We start from the raw sequence: 22355 nt of genomic DNA, 5'->3' as shown, positions 1-22355 counted from the left end.
CTGCTTTAAAGGGACACTGAACCCACATTTTTTCTTTTGTAATTCAGAAAGAGCATGCAATTTTAAGCAACTTTCTAATTTACTCCTATTATCAATTTTTCTTCATTCTCTTGCTATCATTATTTAAAAAAGAAGGCATCTAAGCTTTTTTTTTTTGGTTTCAGTACTCTGGACAGCACTTTTTTATTGGTGGATGAATTTATCCACCAATCAGCAAGGACAGCCCAGGTTGTAAACCAAAAATGGGCCGGCATCTAAACTTATATTCTTGCATTTCAAATAAAGATACCAAGAGAATGAAGAAAATTTGATAATAGGAGTAAATTAGAAAGTTGCTTAAAATTTCATGCTCAATCTGAATCACGAAAGAAATTTTTTGGGTACAGTGTCCCTTTAAGTCTCTGTGTACAGTAAACAGTTACAAATGTATAAAACCCTGTAGGCTGAGGGTTTGATACAATGCATCCAAGTAGGTGAGCAGAGCTGGCTGGCTGTGGAAAGTTTATGGTGAGAACAGGTACTTTAATCCCCAAAATATGTCTCCCTTTTTGTTCCTGGAGACACAAACACAGTAGTATTGTTGGTAGCCCTCATCTGAACACCCATACCTATTTCGGAAGTAAAATAATGCGATATGGCCGAGAAAATAATTAAGAAGCTAAACTCAGATTTTACCTATATTTTTTAATGGAGTATAAAGAAATGTGATTTTAAGGACCCGTGAGTGATATATATATTTTTGTTTTATTATTTTGTATTTGATAATAAAACAGTGTAGCGTTTGAAAGAGACAATGAGATGTGTATGAGAACTACAATTACCAGCGTGCTTTGCTGTAGAACTAGCGGATATCCGGTGTGCCGGCTAGTTGACGTGTCCTTGTTTCTGGGGAGGGCTTCGCAAGGCTTACGCTGATCAGTGAGAGCTGGCAGTCTGCAGGGTGAGTGGGTAATGGGGAGAGGGGAGAACTCTGGCTTTGAATTATCGGGGTCCTAGAGAGAACGCGATTACTGGATGACTGGGTACCATGATGTATAACCTCGAATAGGTCTGGGATAACACTTGTACTAGGATTGGCAGTAAACTGTTCACTTCATGCTACCACAGTAAGGCGGCCTGAATGAAGTGGTTTCACATGCACCTAGCGATGCTTTGATAAATGCTAGATATTTAGGCGCACGTATAGGCTGTAGGTTTGTAGTTTGTGAAAGTGCTAAAACAAGTGCTTTAGTAGTAAAATTGTTATATTTAGGGCTCAGCGATGTTACAAAACATTACAAAATTAGTTAGTCTGGGCCTCCTTCTAAAACCACAACATTAGTTGCTCTAAAGATTGCAAGGCTAGTTACTGCAGGTAGCCTTTAACAGATTGCAAGGCTAGTTACTGCAGGTAGCCTTTAACAGATTGCAAGGCTAGTTACTGCAGGTAGCCTTTAACAGATTGCAAGGCTAGTTACTGCAGGTAGCCTTTAACAGATTGCAAGGCTAGTTACTGCAGGTAGCCTTTAACAGATTGCAAGGCTAGTTACTGCAGGTAGCCTTTAACAGATTGCAAGGCTAGTTACTGCAGGTAGCCTTTAACAGATTGCAAGGCTAGTTACTGCAGGTAGCCTTTAACAGATTGCAAGGCTAGTTACTGCAGGTAGCCTTTAACAGATTGCAAGGCTAGTTACTGCAGGTAGCCTTTAACAGATTGCAAGGCTAGTTACTGCAGTTAGCCTTTAACAGATTGCAAGGCTAGTTACTGCAGTTAGCCTTTAACAGATTGCAAGGCTAGTTACTGCAGGTAGCCTTTAACAGATTGCAAGGCTAGTTACTGCAGGTAGCCTTTAACAGATTGCAAGGCTAGTTACTGCTGTTAGCCTTTAACAGATTGCAAGGCTAGTTACTGCAGTTAGCCTTTAACAGATTGCAAGGCTAGTTACTGCAGTTAGCCCCTTTAACAGATTGCAAGGCTAGTTACTGCAGGTAGCCCCTTTAACAGATTGCAAGGCTAGTTACTGCAGGTAGCCCCTTTAACAGATTGCAAGGCTAGTTACTGCAGGTAGCCCCTTTAACAGATTGCAAGGCTAGTTACTGCAGGTAGCCCCTTTAACAGATTGCAAGGCTAGTTACTGCAGGTAGCCCCTTTAACAGATTGCAAGGCTAGTTACTGCAGGTAGCCCCTTTAACAGATTGCAAGGCTAGTTACTGCAGGTAGCCCCTTTAACAGATTGCAAGGCTAGTTACTGCAGGTAGCCCCTTTAACAGATTGCAAGGCTAGTTACTGCAGGTAGCCCCTTTAACAGATTGCAAGGCTAGTTACTGCAGGTAGCCCCTTTAACAGATTGCAAGGCTAGTTACTGCAGGTAGCCCCTTTAACAGATTGCAAGGCTAGTTACTGCAGGTAGCCCCTTTAACAGATTGCAAGGCTAGTTACTGCAGGTAGCCCCTTTAACAGATTGCAAGGCTAGTTACTGCAGGTAGCCCCTTTAACAGATTGCAAGGCTAGTTACTGCAGGTAGCCCCTTTAACAGATTGCAAGGCTAGTTACTGCAGGTAGCCCCTTTAACAGATTGCAAGGCTAGTTACTGCAGGTAGCCCCTTTAACAGATTGCAAGGCTAGTTACTGCAGGTAGCCCCTTTAACAGATTGCAAGGCTAGTTACTGCAGGTAGCCCCTTTAACAGATTGCAAGGCTAGTTACTGCAGGTAGCCCCTTTAACAGATTGCAAGGCTAGTTACTGCAGGTAGCCCCTTTAACAGATTGCAAGGCTAGTTACTGCAGGTAGCCCCTTTAACAGATTGCAAGGCTAGTTACTGCAGGTAGCCCCTTTAACAGATTGCAAGGCTAGTTACTGCAGGTAGCCCCTTTAACAGATTGCAAGGCTAGTTACTGCAGGTAGCCCCTTTAACAGATTGCAAGGCTAGTTACTGCAGGTAGCCCCTTTAACAGATTGCAAGGCTAGTTACTGCAGGTAGCCCCTTTAACAGATTGCAAGGCTAGTTACTGCAGGTAGCCCCTTTAACAGATTGCAAGGCTAGTTACTGCAGGTAGCCCCTTTAACAGATTGCAAGGCTAGTTACTGCAGGTAGCCCCTTTAACAGATTGCAAGGCTAGTTACTGCAGGTAGCCCCTTTAACAGATTGCAAGGCTAGTTACTGCAGGTAGCCCCTTTAACAGATTGCAAGGCTAGTTACTGCAGGTAGCCCCTTTAACAGATTGCAAGGCTAGTTTTTATTCTAATTTTGATGACACTGGTGTTTGTGTGTGTATGTATGTATGTATATATGTGTGTATATGTGTGTATATATATATATATATATATATATATATATATATATATATATATATATATATATATATATATATATATATATATATATATATATATATATATATATATTCATTTTCATTGTGGGAAATTAATTTTTTATAATTTTGGCATTATGTACAGTTTTACTTGACTTATTTTTAATACATGTTTGTTCTAAATGGTTTTTAATGTTAAATCTTTTTAAAGTGACATTGTCTTGGGAAAAAAATATACTGTTTTGTTGGTGCATGTAATTTAAGCACTAGTGATTTATGTGATCTAGGTAAAGTTCTGCTCCAGAGCTGTAAACCTTGTAACTCGCGTCACGATTGAGAAAATGTGTTTAATCAGTTTACAGATTTTAAACAGTTTTCTACAGCCACTAATGTTAATATCACATGCTCAGACAAATGAGAGCATGTCATATTTGTGTGCCTTTAAATCTGGTAACTGAGCTTAGACACTGAACCCAATTTTTTTTCTTTTGTGATTCAGGTAGAGCATGCCATTTTAAGAAACTTTCTAATTTAATCCTATTATAATTTTTTTTCTTTGTTCTCTTGCTATCTTTATTTAAAAAAGAAGGCATCTAAGCTTTTTTTTGTTCAGACCTCTGGACAGGACTTTTTTTATTGGTGGATGAATTTATCCACCAATCGGCAAGGACAACCCAGGTTGTTCACCAAAAATGGGCTGGCATCTAAACTTACTTACATTCTTGCATTTCAAATAAAAGATACCAAGAGAATGAAGAAAATTTGATAATAGGAGTAAATTAGAAAGTTGCTTAAAATGTCATGCTCTATCTGAATCACGAAAGAACAAATTTGGGTTCATTGTCCCTTTAAAGCTGACTGTATTTGTACAATGACAAAGTATTTTAACCATTTTCTTGCAGATGAAAGCTTTATTTATAGCTGTTTTGGGCCTTCTGGCAGTTGCCAGGTGTGAAGATGGTGCAAGATTATTGGCCTCTAAGTCCCTTCTCAACAGATATGCAGTGGAAGGAAAAGATTTGACTCTCCAGTACAATATCTACAACGTGGGATCCAGGTAACCTACTAGTTCCTTTGCATCTGTTCATAGATGGTTGGAATTTTTTTTATTATTATTAAAAAAAATGTTAATAATGTGTACATCAGTGATGGCCAACGTTCTAACGCAGGGGGGGGGGGGGGAGAGACTGCAGATCAATATTTTAGAGGCCTTAAAGGGACATTAAACACTAAATAAATTCTAGCTAGAATTATGCATTCAAAGAACATATTTGTCTGAGAATAACATGTAGATGTTTTTTTGTTTTTTGTAAAGTTTCTTTAGCTGTTTAAATATTGACAAAATAAGTGCAAAGTTTTAGTGTCTATAAAACAATGGGTGCTCCCATGTTGTAACTTAGGTTACCTCATCTGCTGTGGCCAAGTAGGGACAGTTTTTTAAACAGGTGACTAGAGTGTGCAGCCAATGGCTGTGTGGAATATAACCGTGTTCATATCATTTTATATTACCATATCAAAGTGTTTAAAGTCCCTTTTAAGGGCCTCATATAAGCTTATGGCTAATAAACGCACAAACTATTTCCTAATATGGCACAGGGTGAGATTTAGCTAAGGTTGTAGAGGGCTGTTTTGAGTTGTGGCCACCAGAATTCCCCAGAGCCCGTATTTTTGGTTTTTTTTGTTCTGCTTTTTCCCAGTGTTGCAAAAATGATGGCACTTAGTTCTGCTAAAGACAAGTGCAGAGTGGCAGTATGTGGCCCTCAGGTCACCAGTTAAACATCCATCTTGTACGTCATTATAAATACGTAGATTCAGTCCACTCACCTCATTTTTACCTTCTTTTTTTTGACCATTCTTTGTTTCTGTATATTTTTCCTTTCTTCAGTGCGGCATTGGATGTGGAGCTATCAGATGACTCTTTCCCTCCTGAGGATTTTGGTATAGTTTCCGGCATGCTCAATGTGAAGTGGGACAGAATTGCACCGTATCCTTTTTAGATGGTTTTTCAAACTCTCTTCACATTAATCTTAAAGGAACATTATACACCAAAATAAATTAATATAGCTATTTAAATAAAGCATTAACGGGACATGAAAACCAAAAAATTTCTTTCATGATTCCGATAGAGAATAACATTTTAAATAACTTTCCAATTTACTTCTAATATTTAATTTGCTTTCCTCTCTTGTTATCCTTTGCTGAAAGGTTTATCTATGAAAGGCCAAATAATGAAAAAACAGGAGAAGCGCTAGTAAAAGCTAAAGGTGCTAAAATAAAAATTAGGTTGCTGTGCAAAATAAATAAGTAAAATAACTTGTGTTGTAAATAAAATTTAATTAAATAAACATATAGTTATAAATCCAGCAAAGATAACAATAAAAAGATATTAAAATCGGACGTCTCCGATATGTTGAAGCATAAAACAAGACTAAAACAAATGACTACTGTTGCCAATATGAACCTTATTACAATAATGGGTAGAGGAAGTCGACATAGTAACTCAAAGTCCACAGATGAAACAAAGAGAGGATCAAAAACCGGGTGGGGATAAACCCGTTGTTACCTTCAAGGATACCGTCCGTGTATTACAATCACCTCCGTGAAGCGTATGTGTATTCTGTGACGTCACTGATCAGAGGGCGTCATCTCTGTAGATAAATTCTATTCGTCAGAATAACTTGGCAGATGAACTATAGCGGCCGCTATATTGTAGAAGTTGGACCCCGCTCGTTAGTGCAGGATTGCACGCAGGCTCGTAGTGTATCCAAATTTCTCCTGGAGACCTTGTAGCAAAAGGATCTCAATGTGTAACTTAAAACCAGCTTAGCTGAGGCACACAGCCCTTCACAGTACAGTCCCCTTGCTTTCCGTAGGTAGCTGGAAGGATTCTGATGTGCAGCTTGTAACAGGCTTGGCTTAGACACGTAGCCCTTCAGAATGCAGTCTTCTTTCTTTCGGAGGGTAGCTAAAATAACTTGTCACTTCAAACAGAATATTAAAGTCTTGATAGACAATAAATGAAGTGTAAGGTAGCTGTAACTTTCATCAACGCGTTTCTCCCTCTTACAGGGCTTTCTCAAGATGAATAAGCTCCAGTTACAGCCTCCTTTTAAACAGTCCAGAGTCACACCTATTGGTCAGGTGAGATTGTCTGACAGGTGTGCTTAATACAATTGATCTATTGGCAACAGTACTGGCAACTAAAGAAAACAGTAGCCTTTGGTGAAAATAAGTGGAAAAAAAATATATCTGCATATCCCTAAAATTTGACAGACATTTGCATATTTACAAAAATTGCAATAAAAAAAATATATATATAAAAATAATAATAGAGACTCCAATTAGAGTAAAGATTACTATCCCCAAAAACAGTATTAATGTTACGGGAAAGGTGGAGGAGGGAAATTAGGAGCACGGCAATACATCCTCACTAAAATGTTGTCAAAGATATGACTAAGTGCTAGAAAAGAAATTTTTATGTGCATAAGGAAATAAGTGAAAAAGATATATAAAATAAATACTTTTAAATGCTGCAGACCGATACATACATCTGCAGTAATCTATCAGTATGTAGAATTACATACGTTGCTAACACTAAGATAAGTGAACTTCATAGTGTAGAATTAGTGAGCATTGTTATAGAATTTCTGAAATATTACAGGGGTCATGTGATAAATAAAATTTTAAAAAATGTGCTTATAAATGTCCCATTTTACAGAGGCATCCATCTTTCAAGTGTATCATGTGATTATTATTGGCATTTAACTAAAAAGTGAAGATGAAGATTTTTAATAAAAAATACATATATATATTAATTAAAAGAAAAAGTATCGAGTCATACTTGGATTGGAAAATTAATCTAAAACAAAAGGTGAGATATCGAGTTCAGAGTTCAAACCAGCTGGATATAGAGTATCATATTTGTATATGTATTCCGCTTCTTTTATACAAAGTAACTTATCAATATTGCCTCCTCTCCAGTGGCATTTAATATGCTGTATTCCCCAGAAGGTTAAATCTTTTGTTTGTCCTTTATGTATTTCCTTGAAATGCTTATAGAGTCTAGTATCTTCTCTTTCTTTCTCTATGCATAAAAGGTGCTCCCTGATTCTATCCTTTAGCATCCTTTTTGTTTCCCCGAAATATATTAAATTGCACGTGCATTGGAGTACATATATGACCCCTTTTGTTGTGCATCTAATAAGTTCTTTTATTTGGAGCAAATCTCCTGTAGATGGAATTTTCAAAGAATTTTTCTTACAACTATGCTGACAGGCCTTGCACGTGTAGCAGGGAAAAACACCTGCCACTTTCTTTCCTGCAATATCTAATTGGGTATTAGGGCTCATTTTGATTTCTTTAAAAGTGCTAGGTACTAGTATCTGTTTCAAGTTTCTTGATTTTCTGAAAACTAATTTAGGTCTATCAGTCAAATTTTTTCTATAACAGGGTCAGCTTGTAGAATATGCCAATGTTTATTAAGAATTTTTCTTATAGTACCATGATCATTACTATAATCGGTGATGAATGGTGTGTCAATAATATCTTTTTCATTTATAATGGTTTTTTGTTTATAAGTAAGAAGTGTTTTCCTATCAGATAATCTGGCTCTACTAGTAGCATTTTGGACCAACTCCTCGTCATAGCCCCTATCCTTAAATTTCTCCATAAGTGTCCCTATTTGTTCCTCAAAGTCCATTAGTCTGGAGCAGTTCTTACGTATCCTTAGGGCCTGACCTACAGGTATATTTGCCTTCCATTGTTGGAGGTGACAGCTGTCTGAGTGTATAAAGCTGTTGGAGTCTACATCCTTGAAATGTGTTTTTGTCTCAATAGTGTTATTTATCACCATAATTTCTAGATCAAGAAACATGACCTTTTCTTGACTATAGTTAAATGTAAATTTAAGGCCTTTATCGTTGATGTTCATATTCGTTAACATGTTGTTTAGCTCTATTTCAGAACCTCTCCAGATCATCAGCATATCGTCTATATATCTGCCATAGAGCACGAGGTTTGCACCAAAGCCACTTTCCCTGAAGAAGTTCTCTTCCCAGTGGCCTACAAATAAATTGGCATAACTTGGTGCAAACCTCGTGCCCATGGCAGTCCCTTGGACTTGGAGATAGAAATTTCTATCAAACGAAAAATAATTATTGTTTAATATGAAAGCTATACTTTTTAGCAGAAAATTATTTTGTTCTAATTTAATCTCAGGGTCTGCATCTAGATACTTTTTTACAGCTGATAGACCTTGATGATGGTCAATCACCGTATACAATGAGGTGATGTCACAAGTGGCTAAAAACCAATCTTTCTCCCATTTAATTGTATCAAGGATATTTAAAACCTGGGTTGAATCCCTTAAATACGAGTTCAGTTGCCTGACATATTTCTGCAAGAATACATCCACATACTGTGAGAGATTGGATGATAAAGAACCCACTCCGGAGATGATCGGCCTTCCGGGGGGGTTATTAAGGTCCTTGTGGATCTTTGGAAGGAAATAGAAAACCGGGACCCTAGGGAATTTAGGGTCCAGGAAATCCACCTCCTTATTATTTAGAATTCCCAAATTTTTACCTTCTATAATAATCTTTTTCAGATTGGCTGCAAATTTATTCGTAGGATTAAGTTCTAATTTTTTATAGGTTTTTTTATCGTTAAGTAATCTTAGGGCTTCAGATTTATAGTATTTGGTGTCCATGACTACAATTCCGCCGCCCTTGTCGGCGGGCTTTATGGTCACGTCACCATTCCTCTTTAAACTTTCCAAGATTAATAAGTCTTGTTTGCTCATGTTAGATTTCATATATTGTGAAGGTTTACTTTTTTTAAGATCCCTAAGTACCATTAACTCAAATGTTTCCAAATTACTCCCTTTACAGAAAGTGGGGTTAAATGTGGATTTATTTTTTAAATTTGTATGGGTAAATTTTTCTTGTTTTACTTCAATTTCCTTAGTCCTGTCTAATGGATCTTTCAGAAAATAACGTTTAAGCGTTAAATTTCTTATGAATTTTTTTACATGTACATGTGTATTAAACTTGTTCATTTTAGAGCTAGGTGCAAATGATAGTCCATGACTCAAAATTCTTGTTTCATCTTCTTTTAGCTGAATACTACTGATTTTAAACACCCCATTTCTATCTACTTTGTTCTCTTTGCCTCTTTTACTCGTTCCTCTCCCTCTTGATCCTCTAGGGGTCTTTTTCTGTTCACCCAAACATTTTCCAGATTTTCTTTTTGCAGATTTCTGGATGAGCCCTCCCTTAGAGGGCTTTGCCCTAAAAAATGATTTTTATTATCTCTAGTTTTAGGGGTCTCAGAATGCTGATATGTCTGTCTGTAATTGTTCCTCACAGGTGTCTTCCATCTATTACTATTTTCCCAATATCTGTTTGCATTGTACCCTGTTTTCTTTCTGTCATGATTATATTCCCAATCCCTATTTGTGTTATACATTGTTTGCCTATTATCATAATAGTAGTTCTCATCTCTAAAGTTATTTGTCCGATTATCAATACGTCTATAAGTATTATAATAATAACCATTATTTTGTCTGTTGTATGTGTCTGGTCTCCATGAGTGATTTGTATTCCTATCCCTATAGTCACGGTCTCTCTGATTGGGATAATTCCTTTTCTCTTTCTTTTTATAACTAACTGTTGTCCAATCATTTTGAGATGTAGTTAAATCCATCTCTTCATTTTTATTTTGTTCTGTCTGCGGTTTAACTGTATCCCTGTCTAGTTTCTTCCATTTCGTTTTCAAGAGATCTTTACTCAAGCTATTTAGTCTTTCAATCATTACTTTTTGTTTCTCTATGTATTCTTTAGTTTTTTCTTCCTTAAGTCTATCTTTTATTTCCAAAATTTCTTTTTCTAAATCTTGGAGGGTGTCCTTTCTAGATCTCTTAAGGATATCTATTAAATCCAAGGAGGCCTTATTGAGGACGCCTTCCCATTCTAATTGGAATGTTTCTTTTAAGGGGAATGCACATTCTTTATCGAGTACTAGCCCTTTCGGTACTAGCCCTTTAAGTGTGTATTTATTTAGAAACAAAATTTCAGTTTTTTGTTTTAATTCCCTAGTGAGCAATTTTTCTAATTTATTCATAATATCATCTAGATTTTCAAAGTCTGAGTATATGACAGTATCCCCTTCCTTATATCCAGACATGGTTTTGTAGAAGCTTTCCCCACCAAGTTATGCCAATTTATTTGTAGGCCACTGGGAAGAGAACTTCTTCAGGGAAAGTGGCTTTGGTGCAAACCTCGTGCTCTATGGCAGATATATAGACGATATGCTGATGATCTGGAGAGGTTCTGAAATAGAGCTAAACATGTTAACGAATATGAACATCAACGATAAAGGCCTTAAATTTACATTTAACTATAGTCAAGAAAAGGTCATGTTTCTTGATCTAGAAATTATGGTGATAAATAACACTATTGAGACAAAAACACATTTCAAGGATGTAGACTCCAACAGCTTTATACACTCAGACAGCTGTCACCTCCAACAATGGAAGGCAAATATACCTGTAGGTCAGGCCCCAAGGATACGTAAGAACTGCTCCAGACTAATGGACTTTGAGGAACAAATAGGGACACTTATGGAGAAATTTAAGGATAGGGGCTATGACGAGGAGTTGGTCCAAAATGCTACTAGTAGAGCCAGATTATCTGATAGGAAAACACTTCTTACTTATAAACAAAAAACCATTATAAATGAAAAAGATATTATTGACACACCATTCATCACCGATTATAGTAATGATCATGGTACTATAAGAAAAATTCTTAATAAACATTGGCATATTCTACAAGCTGACCCTGTTATAGAAAAAATTTGACTGATAGACCTAAATTAGTTTTCAGAAAATCAAGAAACTTGAAACAGATACTAGTACCTAGCACTTTTAAAGAAATCAAAATGAGCCCTAATACCCAATTAGATATTGCAGGAAAGAAAGTGGCAGGTTTTTTTCCCTGCTACACGTGCAAGGCCTGTCAGCATAGTTGTAAGAAAAATTCTTTGAAAATTCCATCTACAGGAGATTTGCTCCAAATAAAAGAACTTATTAGATGCACAACAAAAGGGGTCATATATGTACTCCAATGCACGTGCAATTTAATATATTTCGGGGAAACAAAAAGGATGCTAAAGGATAGAATCAGGGAGCACCTTTTATGCATAGAGAAAGAAAGAGAAGATACTAGACTCTATAAGCATTTCAAGGAAATACATAAAGGACAAACAAAAGATTTAACCTTCTGGGGAATACAGCATATTAAATGCCACTGGAGAGGAGGCAATATTGATAAGTTACTTTGTATAAAAGAAGCGGAATACATATACAAATATGATACTCTATATCCAGCTGGTTTGAACTCTGAACTCGATATCTCACCTTTTTGTTTTAGATTAATTTTCCAATCCAAGTATGACTCGATACTTTTTCTTTTAATTAATATATATATGTATTTTTTATTAAAAATCTTCATCTTCACTTTTTAGTTAAATGCCAATAATAATCACATGATACACTTGAAAGATGGATGCCTCTGTAAAATGGGACATTTATAAGCACATTTTTTAAAATTTTATTTATCACATGACCCCTGTAATATTTCAGAAATTCTATAACAATGCTCACTAATTCTACACTATGAAGTTCACTTATCTTAGTGTTAGCAACGTATGTAATTCTACATACTGATAGATTACTGCAGATGTATGTATCGGTCTGCAACATTTAAAAGTATTTATTTTTTTATTTTTTTTATTTTTTTTTTATTGAGGACAATAAAAACAAGACATGGATGTACATCATACATAAAATAAATATTGTAAGGATATTCACATCATATCTGAGAAAGGTTGTGTAAACTTGGGTAAAAGTCCTCATTTTGTATCCCCCTTTAACCGTATATTAGGTCACTCTTGGACCCAGTTTGATAGTCTTGTTACAGTCCAGGGATTATTATAGAGTGATGAAGAAGATTTAATGAAATATAAACATACCACAACACTAAAAGAAAAAACTGCGTCCAACTATAAAAAAACATTGTGAACATAAAGCTGGTCAAATAGATTGTTAGACACTATTGCCAGAACTGGTGCACTGAAAACATTAGACATTTCACACAATGTTGTTATATCAGTAAGTAGACTCTCATTACAGGTAGATCCATGCACATGTTGCTTTAAGAAGAACAGGATATTAGGATTCACAAATATTTACACCACCCCGCGGGCTCTACCTTAGATTGCACATATATGTTCCTTATTCATCACAGTTTTAGGGATAAAGTTGCAGCATTAGAACCTCTGCTCCCCTGTGTCTCCCTTTACAATTAAAGTATAATGTTTCATGTGGCACATATATCTAAGTTGCTTTTGTCCACCCGGCAGCCCCGGCCGTGGACTGCCAGGTCAGGACAGCAGCCATATGTTGATTCCAGATCATAGGTTGGTGGCTCAGTAACCCTGACATCTCATACCCTGCAAATTTTATAGTATGGCAATGAAAACTCCAGAAGCCCTCCCCCAAGCCTCCGCAGAGAACATCGGTTTATATAGGGCACTGTGTCAGTAAATGATCAAAGAATAGAATATAATAAACCATGATTAGCTATATGCCTTTTTGTGATAACATCCTGGTATGGAGTAAGAGCTGTCGTCCCCTTGCACATGTTCGATATTTGTCACAGAGGGCAGAAATATATGACTTCTAAAAGCCTATGTAAAAACACATTCAATACTATGAAACTAATGGGCCTGGAGGTTATTTAGATATAACATACGTGATAATGGGTTTGGCGCCATTCTATAATCAGAGCCCGCGCAGTAGGCAATCAAAGAATACACATACAAAGTAAAACTATAATAATAACAGGGGAACGTTATATATGTCCATCATATGAATTACCAGAGTTTCTCTCGCTCATCGATCTCAATACTTTTTAAGTGGCAAGCCGGGCTGTGATGCGCCGCAGATGTGCCCGGGTGACCAGCACAGCAGCAAACCACTCGTGCGGTTCTCCTCATACGTGGGTATACAATCCCGTGGCTTACAGTCTCCAGAAAGATATCTGGGCAGGGTTGTTTAAGCCTCCTTATTAGCTCATGATGTGTCGTGAACGGCTGAGGGTGTAGTGATTCCAGACGAGTCCGGGGCCGCGATGTACCTTGTCGTGTGATGAGGATCTCAGCCCACAGTGTGAAGTCCGGGTCATCATCCGTGGTCCCAGCGGTAGCCGTGCTGTGTGGTGTGCGGAGGTCTTCTGCTGCCCGAGGGTCCCCCTCCAGCCCCCGCGACAGCGTAGTCGGCCCCACTGAACCAAGAGGGGTGCTGAGATGCCTTTCTTCCGGAGGTTCTTGGTGTTGGTAATGAGCCCTTATTTCAAAGTTGTCACCTGTCATGAGCGATGTAGTAGATGTTGCTCGATCTATAAACCACTGTTTAGCTCTCCTGTTCGCCTCTGTGTCTGACCGATCTTTCTCCTCTCCCTGCAAGAATGGGTCCGGTCTGTGATCTGCTAGGTGTAGCGGTGCTGTTACCATCAGTTTAACAGGCGGCAATTTATCTATCAGGAGCTGCAAGTCTTGTTCTGACGGTGCTTTATCCATCATGTTTTTCAACATTAGCTCAATTTTATTAAAATGGTAATCAGGCCCGCTAGAAAAGTTGTCGATCCGCATGGTGCTTGTCGAGATCACTTTCGTTGCCCACTGCTTAGTTATGTCGTGCTGAGTATGAATCCTGTAAGTTGCTTTAAAAGTCAATATAAATTTAAGTAGCCTTGTTTGCCAGCGAGAGTATTGTGTATAGCCAGTTCTAGCAAAATACCCCGGAGATCCGGGGGGGAGACGCTGCCTGCAAGTGTGCCGCCACTACAGGCCTCTATTGCCCAGTTCCGTCTCTGAACTCAGTAATACAGCAACTTCTTCTTGATCTTGTTGCAGAGGATGTAGGCTAATACGAAAGCAATCGTATTGTCGATATTTGCTGTAATTTAGTACAATAATCGGCAGCTTATTGCATTTCCTTCAGAGCCCAGGAAAAATGCGACCGCTTTGAGTCGCTGCTTGGACACGCCCCCCCTAAAAGTATTTATTTTATATATCTTTTTCACTTATTTCCTTATGCACATAAAAATTTCTTTTCTAGCACTTAGTCATATCTTTGACAACATTTTAGTGAGGATGTATTGCCGTGCTCCTAATTTCCCTCCTCCACCTTTCCCGTAACATTAATACTGTTTTTGGGGATAGTAATCTTTACTCTAATTGGAGTCTCTATTATTATTTTTATATATATATTTTTTTTTATTGCAATTTTTGTAAATATGCAAATGTCTGTCAAATTTTAGGGATATGCAGATATATTTTTTTTCCACTTATTTTCACCAAAGGCTACTGTTTTCTTTAGTTGCCAGTACTGTTGCCAATAGATCAATTGTATTAAGCACACCTGTCAGACAATCTCACCTGACCAATAGGTGTGACTCTGGACTGTTTAAAAGGAGGCTGTAACTGGAGCTTATTCATCTTGAGAAAGCCCTGTAAGAGGGAGAAACGCGTTGATGAAAGTTACAGCTACCTTACACTTCATTTATTGTCTATCAAGACTTTAATATTCTGTTTGAAGTGACAAGTTATTTTAGCTACCCTCCGAAAGAAAGAGGACTGCATTCTGAAGGGCTACGTGCCTAAGCCAAGCCTGTTACAAGCTGCACATCAGAATCCTTCCAGCTACCTACGCAAAGCAAGGGGACTGTACTGTGAAGGGCTGTGTGCCTCAGCTAAGCTGGTTTTAAGTTACACATTGAGATCCTTTTGCTACAAGGTCTCCAGGAGAAATTTGGATACACTACGAGCCTGCGTGCAATCCTGCACTAACGAGCGGGGTCCAACTTCTACAATATAGCGGCCGCTATAGTTCATCTGCCAAGTTATTCTGACGAATAGAATTTATCTACAGAGATGACGCCCTCTGATCAGTGACGTCACAGAATACACATACGCCTCACGGAGGTGATTGTAATACACGGACGGTATCCTTGAAGGTAACAACGGGTTTATCCCCACCCGGTTTTTGATCCTCTCTTTGTTTCATCTGTGGACTTTGAGTTACTATGTCGACTTCCTCTACCCATTATTGTAATAAGGTTCATATTGGCAACAGTAGTCATTTGTTTTAGTCTTGTTTTATGCTTCAACATATCGGAGACGTCCGATTTTAATATCTTTTTATTGTTATCTTTGCTGGATTTATAACTATGTTTATTTAATAAAATTTTATTTACAACACAAGTTATTTTACTTATTTATTTTGCACAGCAACCTAATTTTTATTTTAGCACCTTTAGCTTTTACTAGCGCTTCTCCTGTTTTTTCATTCTTTGGCCTATCTTTTTTTCCCTAAGTTTGAGGGACTTTAGGGTTGGAGCAGCTTGGTGCCTCTTGCGCACACTTTAACACATTTACATACACCTTTATCTATGAAAGCTCAGGAGATATATATATATATATATATATATATATATATATATATATATATATATATATATATATATATATATATATATATATATATATATATATATATATATATATATATATACACCGATTGTCATTGGCTCACATGTGTTCAGTCAGCCATTCAACAAAGAAAAATATTTAATAGGAGTAAATTAGAAAGTTGCTTAAATTTGCATACTCTACCTAAATCATGAAAGAAAAAAATTGGGTTTCATATCCCTTTAAAGGTACACTAAACCCATATTCTTTCTTTCATTATTCAGATAGAGCATGCAGTTTTAAGCAACTTTCTAATTTACTCCTATTATCAAATTTTCTTTGTTCTCTTGCTATCTTTATTTAAAAAGCAGGAATGTAAAGCTTAGGAGCCGGCCCTTTTTTGGTTTAGCACCCTGGATAGCGCTTGGTGGCTCTCAAGCTTTACATTCCTGCTATTTATATAAAGATAGCAAGAGAATGAGGAAAATTTGATAAAAGGAGTAAATTAGAAAGTTGCTTAAAATTCCATGCTCTATCTGAATCATGAAAGAAATTTTTTTTGTTTAGTATCCCTTTAAGAGTAGATAAAATTTGCAATTGACATGCATTGCATGTCAATTGCAAACTTTCCTAAAAATAGGAAAAAACCATGCAGTTTGTTTCACTGAATATGTATACTTATGTCCTATACGCTAATCACTGAGCTATTGTTTTCCCCTCACTCCCTAACTGATATGCCTGACTCGCTGCAGCTTCACTAAGTTTTATATAAGGTCTGCTGTTTTATTTGTAAAATAAGCAGAACAGTAAAACTCTCCAGCTATGTCTGTCTCCCAGCTCCTCCGGTAATACTGTGCAGCTCCTCACCGGACTAAACGTTTTACAGACACTTCTCTAAGAAACAATCTCCTTCTAGTTAGGATCATATTTCACTGAGAAGTGTGTGAGCAGTTAAGCTCTCTGAGTGTAGAAGCTAATTTGCCTAAATTCAGACAGCTATGCCTCTTCTGCTGGTACAATGTAATAAATTAGCTTAGGAGATGGTTTCTCAGAGAAGTGTCTGTGGGAAGTTTATTTCGGTGCGGAGAGGGAGTGAGGAGTTGCACAGTGTTACTGGAGGAGGTTGGAGACGGACACAGCTGGAAAGTTATAGGCAGTTCTGTGTATCTATTATACAAATAAAACAGTTTGTCAGCAGACCTCATATAGCTTAGTGCAGCTTCAGTGAGTTAGGTGAGATGTCAGTGACTTCCTGGCTATAGGCAGTTAGTGAGTGAGGGGAAAACAATAGCTCAGTGATTAGAGTATAGTACGTAGGTATGCATATTCAGTGAAACACCCTGCATGGTTTTTTCCCATTTATAGGAGAGTTGGCTACAAAACAGGTAATGCATGTCAATTGCAAATTGTATCTATACTTGATGCTTTATTTAAATAGCCTATATTCATTTTGGTGTATAATGTCCCTTTAAGACATCTGTTTTTGCTGCCAGGCAGTGTAATTGTGCTGTATCTTCCAAGTCGGCAATATGGTCCTTACCAACAGTCAGTAGAGAAAAAACCTACTGAACATTGCCTAAAATGAAAGTAACACACGCACAAACCCCTAGTGTCTGTAACATGTTCAAGTTCCTTAACATTATGCCCTTCAGTGCCAGTAACGTCTCCCACACTGTGGTCCTCAGGCCATTAAAAGCCGGCTACTTCAATTTTACTTCGGCCACAATCACATATCTGGCCCAGGAGGGAACACAAGTTGTGGTAAGTTTTATGCTCTGCTCTGAATAAAAACATTTTCACAACCACAGCCTGCAAGATGAATGAGTGCCTTTTTTTTATTTTTTTGCAGAAGGGATGAAAACTGCAGTGTGTAACCAAAAACACAAAATGTGCTTAAAGGGACAGTAAAGTCAAAACTAAACCTTTATGATTCATATAGAGCACTGGTTTTCAAACTACTAGAGCACAGGTAAAACAATCAGCCGATTAGTAAGCATGGTTATTTTAGCTGCTCTCATCCAAGCTAATCCTGAAAACCTGGCCTGTTAGGGAGACCTGAGGAGAGGTTTGAAAACCAGTGATATAGAACATACAACTTTCCAATTTATTTCTATTATCATATTTGCTTAATTCTCTTGGTATTCTTTGTTGAAGAGTACATTTAGGTAGGCTGATTGAAGCTTAGCAGTGTGCATGTATCTTTAGCATTCTATGGCAGCGGTGTTTGCAACTATGTATAAAATTGCTGTAAACATTGTTGCAAACACTGCTGCCAAAGGCCCAACCACTCTCCCAAACTCACCTAGGATTACTCTTTAACAAAGGATACCAAAGAACTAAGCAAAATTGAAACTATAATTACATTGGAAAGTTGTTTCCAATCCATTTACTGTACCTTTAATGCTTAAAGGGACATGAAACCCCAAATGTTTATTTCATGATTCAAATAGAGTACAATTTTAGACCACTTTCCAGTTTACTTCTATTTAATTTGCTTCCTTCCCTTGTTATCCTTTGCTGAAAGGTTTATTTAGGCAAGCTCAGGAGCAGCAGAGAACCTAGGTTCTAGCTGTGGATTGATGGAGATATAGATATCTATATCTATCGCGATTGGCTCACCCATGTGTTTAGTTAGAAACCATTAGTGGAATGCTGCTCCTTCAACAAATGATACCAAGAGTATGAAACAGATTAGATAATAGAAGTAAATTAGAAAGTTGTTTAAAATTGTATTCTGTATCCGAATCATAAAAGAACATTTTTGGGTTTCATGTCCCTTTAAGGTGATGGCAACATTACTTGTTATCATTTAAAAGGAAATAATAAATGCAATTGCTCAGTGTAATTATTCATTTATTTTTTTTAAGCACAATCATTTTAAATAATTAGTTCTATTTTGCAATAATCCCCTGGCCACCTCCGTGTAAAACTGTCTGTTCCTTACTTTAACAGGCAGGTGGTGCAGCCAATAGAAAGTGAACCACCAACCCTATATATTTCTATGGTAGACTGCTAGTTCACTGCTGCTTATGTGTCTGATATCAGATATTGAATATCATTTTTTTTTTTTTTTTGGCCCTTCTATGTCCCTTTTAATTTATTTTAAAAGCGTCTTAATTTTTCAAATCAACTACCACATCCATAATATTCCTGGAATTGCGGTGGACGTTTTCTTACTAAAACATAGTCTTAGGGCTCATTTGTGCTTCATAAACTCTCTCCACCAAACTGGTGTTGGCTGATGAAAATCACCCTGGATTCATTCAACTGGGGTGATTGACAATTGGTTGCGGGAGAGTAGCGGGGGCGGCATTGCACGAGTGCCCCATTGTGCAATGATAAATATGGAGAACATATACACCCTCCTTGTGAATCCTGTCTGCTTGCAAATTGATAACTCTTGCCCTTTTGTGTCTAATTGTCTTTTGTTTTGTTTTTTTGTCATTTTTTACACATGTAAGTTAATGTCATGACACCTTTTGCATGTAGGTTGGATACACCAGTGCCCCAGGACAAGGAGGCATTCTGGCCCAACGTGAGTTTGATCGGCGGTTCTCTCCTCATTTTGTAAGTGATTCCAATCTTTTTGCAATTGGTTCTGTAGAGTGGTCAGAGAGTTCTTGACCAATACCTTATAAGATTTAGAACAAAGCAAACCCTTCTGTATAATCCTTAATGTAAAGCATTTCATTTATTACGTTGGTTTCTAAAAGAGCCATTTCGATTTATAATTTTGAAACACAAAATATTAGATGATTCATTTAATATTGCAAAATGGACATTTGGTTTTGATTAGAATTATTTTTTCAAGGCATTTAAAGGGATAATAAACCCAATTTTTTTTTCTTTCATGATTCAGATAGACCATGCAACTTTTTAATGTACTCCCTATTAAATTTTTCTTCGTTCCCTTTTGTATCTTTATTTGAAAAAGCAGAAATCTAAGCTAAGGAGCCGGCCCACTTTTGGTTCAGGGACCTGGATAGCGCTTGCAGATTGGTTGCTATATTTAGCCACCAATCGGTAAGCCCTACCCAGATTGTGAACCAAAAATGGTCCGGCTCCTAAGCTTACATTTTTGCTTTTCAAATAAAGGTACCAAAAGAACAAAGAAAATTGGTAACAGGAGTAAAATAGAAAGTTGCTTAAAATTGCATGCTCTTTTGGAATCATGAAAGAAAAAAACAATTTAAGTTTAGTATCCCTTTAAATCAGAACAAATACTTGTAGAGAAAGCTATGGCTGTTTTAGAGACTTTACTGTGCACATCACCTCTGTTACATACAGCTTTTATTTGCTTTTGAGCCTGCATTGTATGGTGGTGGTAATGCATATCGCGTTGGGCTTGACACAATATACAAAGTGAGCATATTGAAGAGAGCAATTTGTGAGTATGGCGCTCTTGTCTTATGGGTGCTAAAACAGCAATAGCTTTTATTAATATCATTCTCGCTTAATGAAGCATACTGCAAAATCGCTCATAATATTAAAATGAACTGATGTGCACTAACATTTTAGCTAGTATGGTCCTTTTAACATCTGTAGAAGGATTCTGCTGCCACTGAATGGCTGGATCTTTCTGTGGAGCTGGTGGCACCTGCATTGTTTATAAATGTGTGAGGCTGGGTGCTTACCATATAATAGGTGAGCAAATAGCACAGTATGTAAATTACTCTGCAGAGTGGAGAGCTTACGGAAAAACATTTTTTTAAGACCATGCTCTCTCTATTATATATTTCCAATATAAATAAAACTGTTTCAAATCTTTTATATTTACTTGCTAATTCAGTCTAAATAAAATCTATTTATGTGTACTATTTATTATGCATTGCATTTGGCACATACCTGGAATATGATATCCACAAGCTTTCAATTTTGCTTTGCATTTGTCACTGAGCCTATGACTGGACTGCAAAAATATAACATTCCACAATACCTTACACCTTTCCGGTAGCACTACATTTTAGCTGCCTGTTTTATTAGAGAGAGAAGTTACAAGTAAAAGTGTGGTTACTTCTGCTTTATATTGATTTTAAAGGTAATACGAAGTTCAACTGTGCCTTAAGGACTGATTGCTTACTGGTTGATAAGCAGAACTGTTGGTGCTCTATTGGTGAATAGCGGCCTGCCTAGCAAGCATAACTTTTTTTTTTTTTTTTCTCTCTTTTAAATGCAACAAATAAAAAACAAACACTTTTTGACCCGTTTAAGCATTTGCTATATATGCTTGAGACCTATCCTATCAATATAGGAAATATGAATTACATTAATAGGGCCCCCAATTTAGCACGTGTTCTGCTTTTCCTTAGCTTTTTAAAGCACTATTACTGGTGTAGTCTTTACCAGTTGCTGCTAACATACTTTTCTGTAGCCACTACTCTCTATAAATTACAACAGCATTCACTAACCCTTGATCTCTCCATCACATAGCTGGACTGGGCTGCCTTTGGAGTGATGACTCTCCCATCTATTGGAGTTCCCCTCCTGCTGTGGTACTCAAGCAAGAGAAAGTATGATACCCCCAAGCCAAAGAAAAACTGAATTTAAACTAACAGACGCTCTGGAGAGAAAAAACAAAACACCACCACTTGCGCTTCAGACAAAGGGGGGGCGGGGGTGTAACTGCACTGTGCAGGGCTGGAGCCCTCCAATCTCTTCTGAAGTAACCTCCTGTATATTCTAAACAGCTCATCATTCAGTGAACAAATATGTACTCTGCAAAACAATTCAACAGTCTTGTGGCACAGTATTTACTATTGGAGAAGTGCTTAGAAAGCATCTGCAAGTTTTCTGCCAGCTGCCACGTGGGGTTATTTAGAATTCATCCCTAATTTTATATCTTCAGCTATCAACATCCTTTTTGTGAACAAGAATCTAGTTCTTTGTAACCCTATGTATTTCAGTACATATTGCAAAACCATGGCTATAGCTTTGCACATACATATGAATGTAGATGGTTTTGTTTAATTCAGCTCATGACCTCCCCTTTTTTTTTTTTTTTTTCCTTCATAATTTATAAAATGTGTCACAAATGGACTTTTTCTCTCTCCCATCATCAAATTTTTTTCTTTAACTCCACAAATTCTTCTTGGTATCATAACCAGAAACAGGGAAGTGGTTTTCTAATAAAATCTAAATTGAACAAATTTTGAGGTTTTTTTTTTTTTTGTTTGTTTGTTTTTTTGTCATGTTCTGTAGTTTGTTTAAAAAACAAAACAAAAGCACACACCCTCTTTCAGATATGCAAAAAAAATGTAAAAAAAAAATCCCCCTCATTTTGTTTGGTTGCTGTGTAGTTTGCATTTTAACCTCTGTGTACGTGACATTTAATTCAAGTGGTGCTGACTTGTTTAATTCATGGTAACTGATACTTTGTTCTTTTACACAAACTATACAGAAATCCTGAGAGCATGCCATTCAGACCAGAAAATAATTATGCCCCTTTAATATTAAACAATATATCAGAGATGCGTGCAAAAGGAGAATGCTTTAATTTGTTGACACTTTTTTATGATTTTATTATTGCTTCATTG

The 22355-nt window shown here is 37.1% G+C and overlaps 1 protein-coding gene across 1 annotated transcript; it reads left to right on the top strand.

Moving 5' to 3' along the window:
• The first annotated feature begins 806 nt into the window (after window positions 1-806).
• On the top strand, window positions 807-21968 carry SSR2 (signal sequence receptor subunit 2). Its single transcript, XM_053704560.1, has 6 exons — window positions 807-940; window positions 4194-4348; window positions 5177-5275; window positions 17475-17583; window positions 19312-19389; window positions 21253-21968. The coding sequence occupies exons 2-6, from the start codon at window positions 4194-4196 to the stop codon at window positions 21361-21363; spliced, it is 552 nt and encodes a 183-aa protein (XP_053560535.1). The 5' UTR covers window positions 807-940; the 3' UTR covers window positions 21364-21968.
• The last annotated feature ends 387 nt before the right edge of the window (window positions 21969-22355 follow it).

This window comes from Bombina bombina, chromosome 1 (genome assembly GCF_027579735.1).
Source record: "Bombina bombina isolate aBomBom1 chromosome 1, aBomBom1.pri, whole genome shotgun sequence".
NCBI classification, from domain to species: Eukaryota; Metazoa; Chordata; class Amphibia; order Anura; family Bombinatoridae; genus Bombina; species Bombina bombina.
This window is presented reverse-complemented; position numbering and strand designations above follow the sequence as displayed.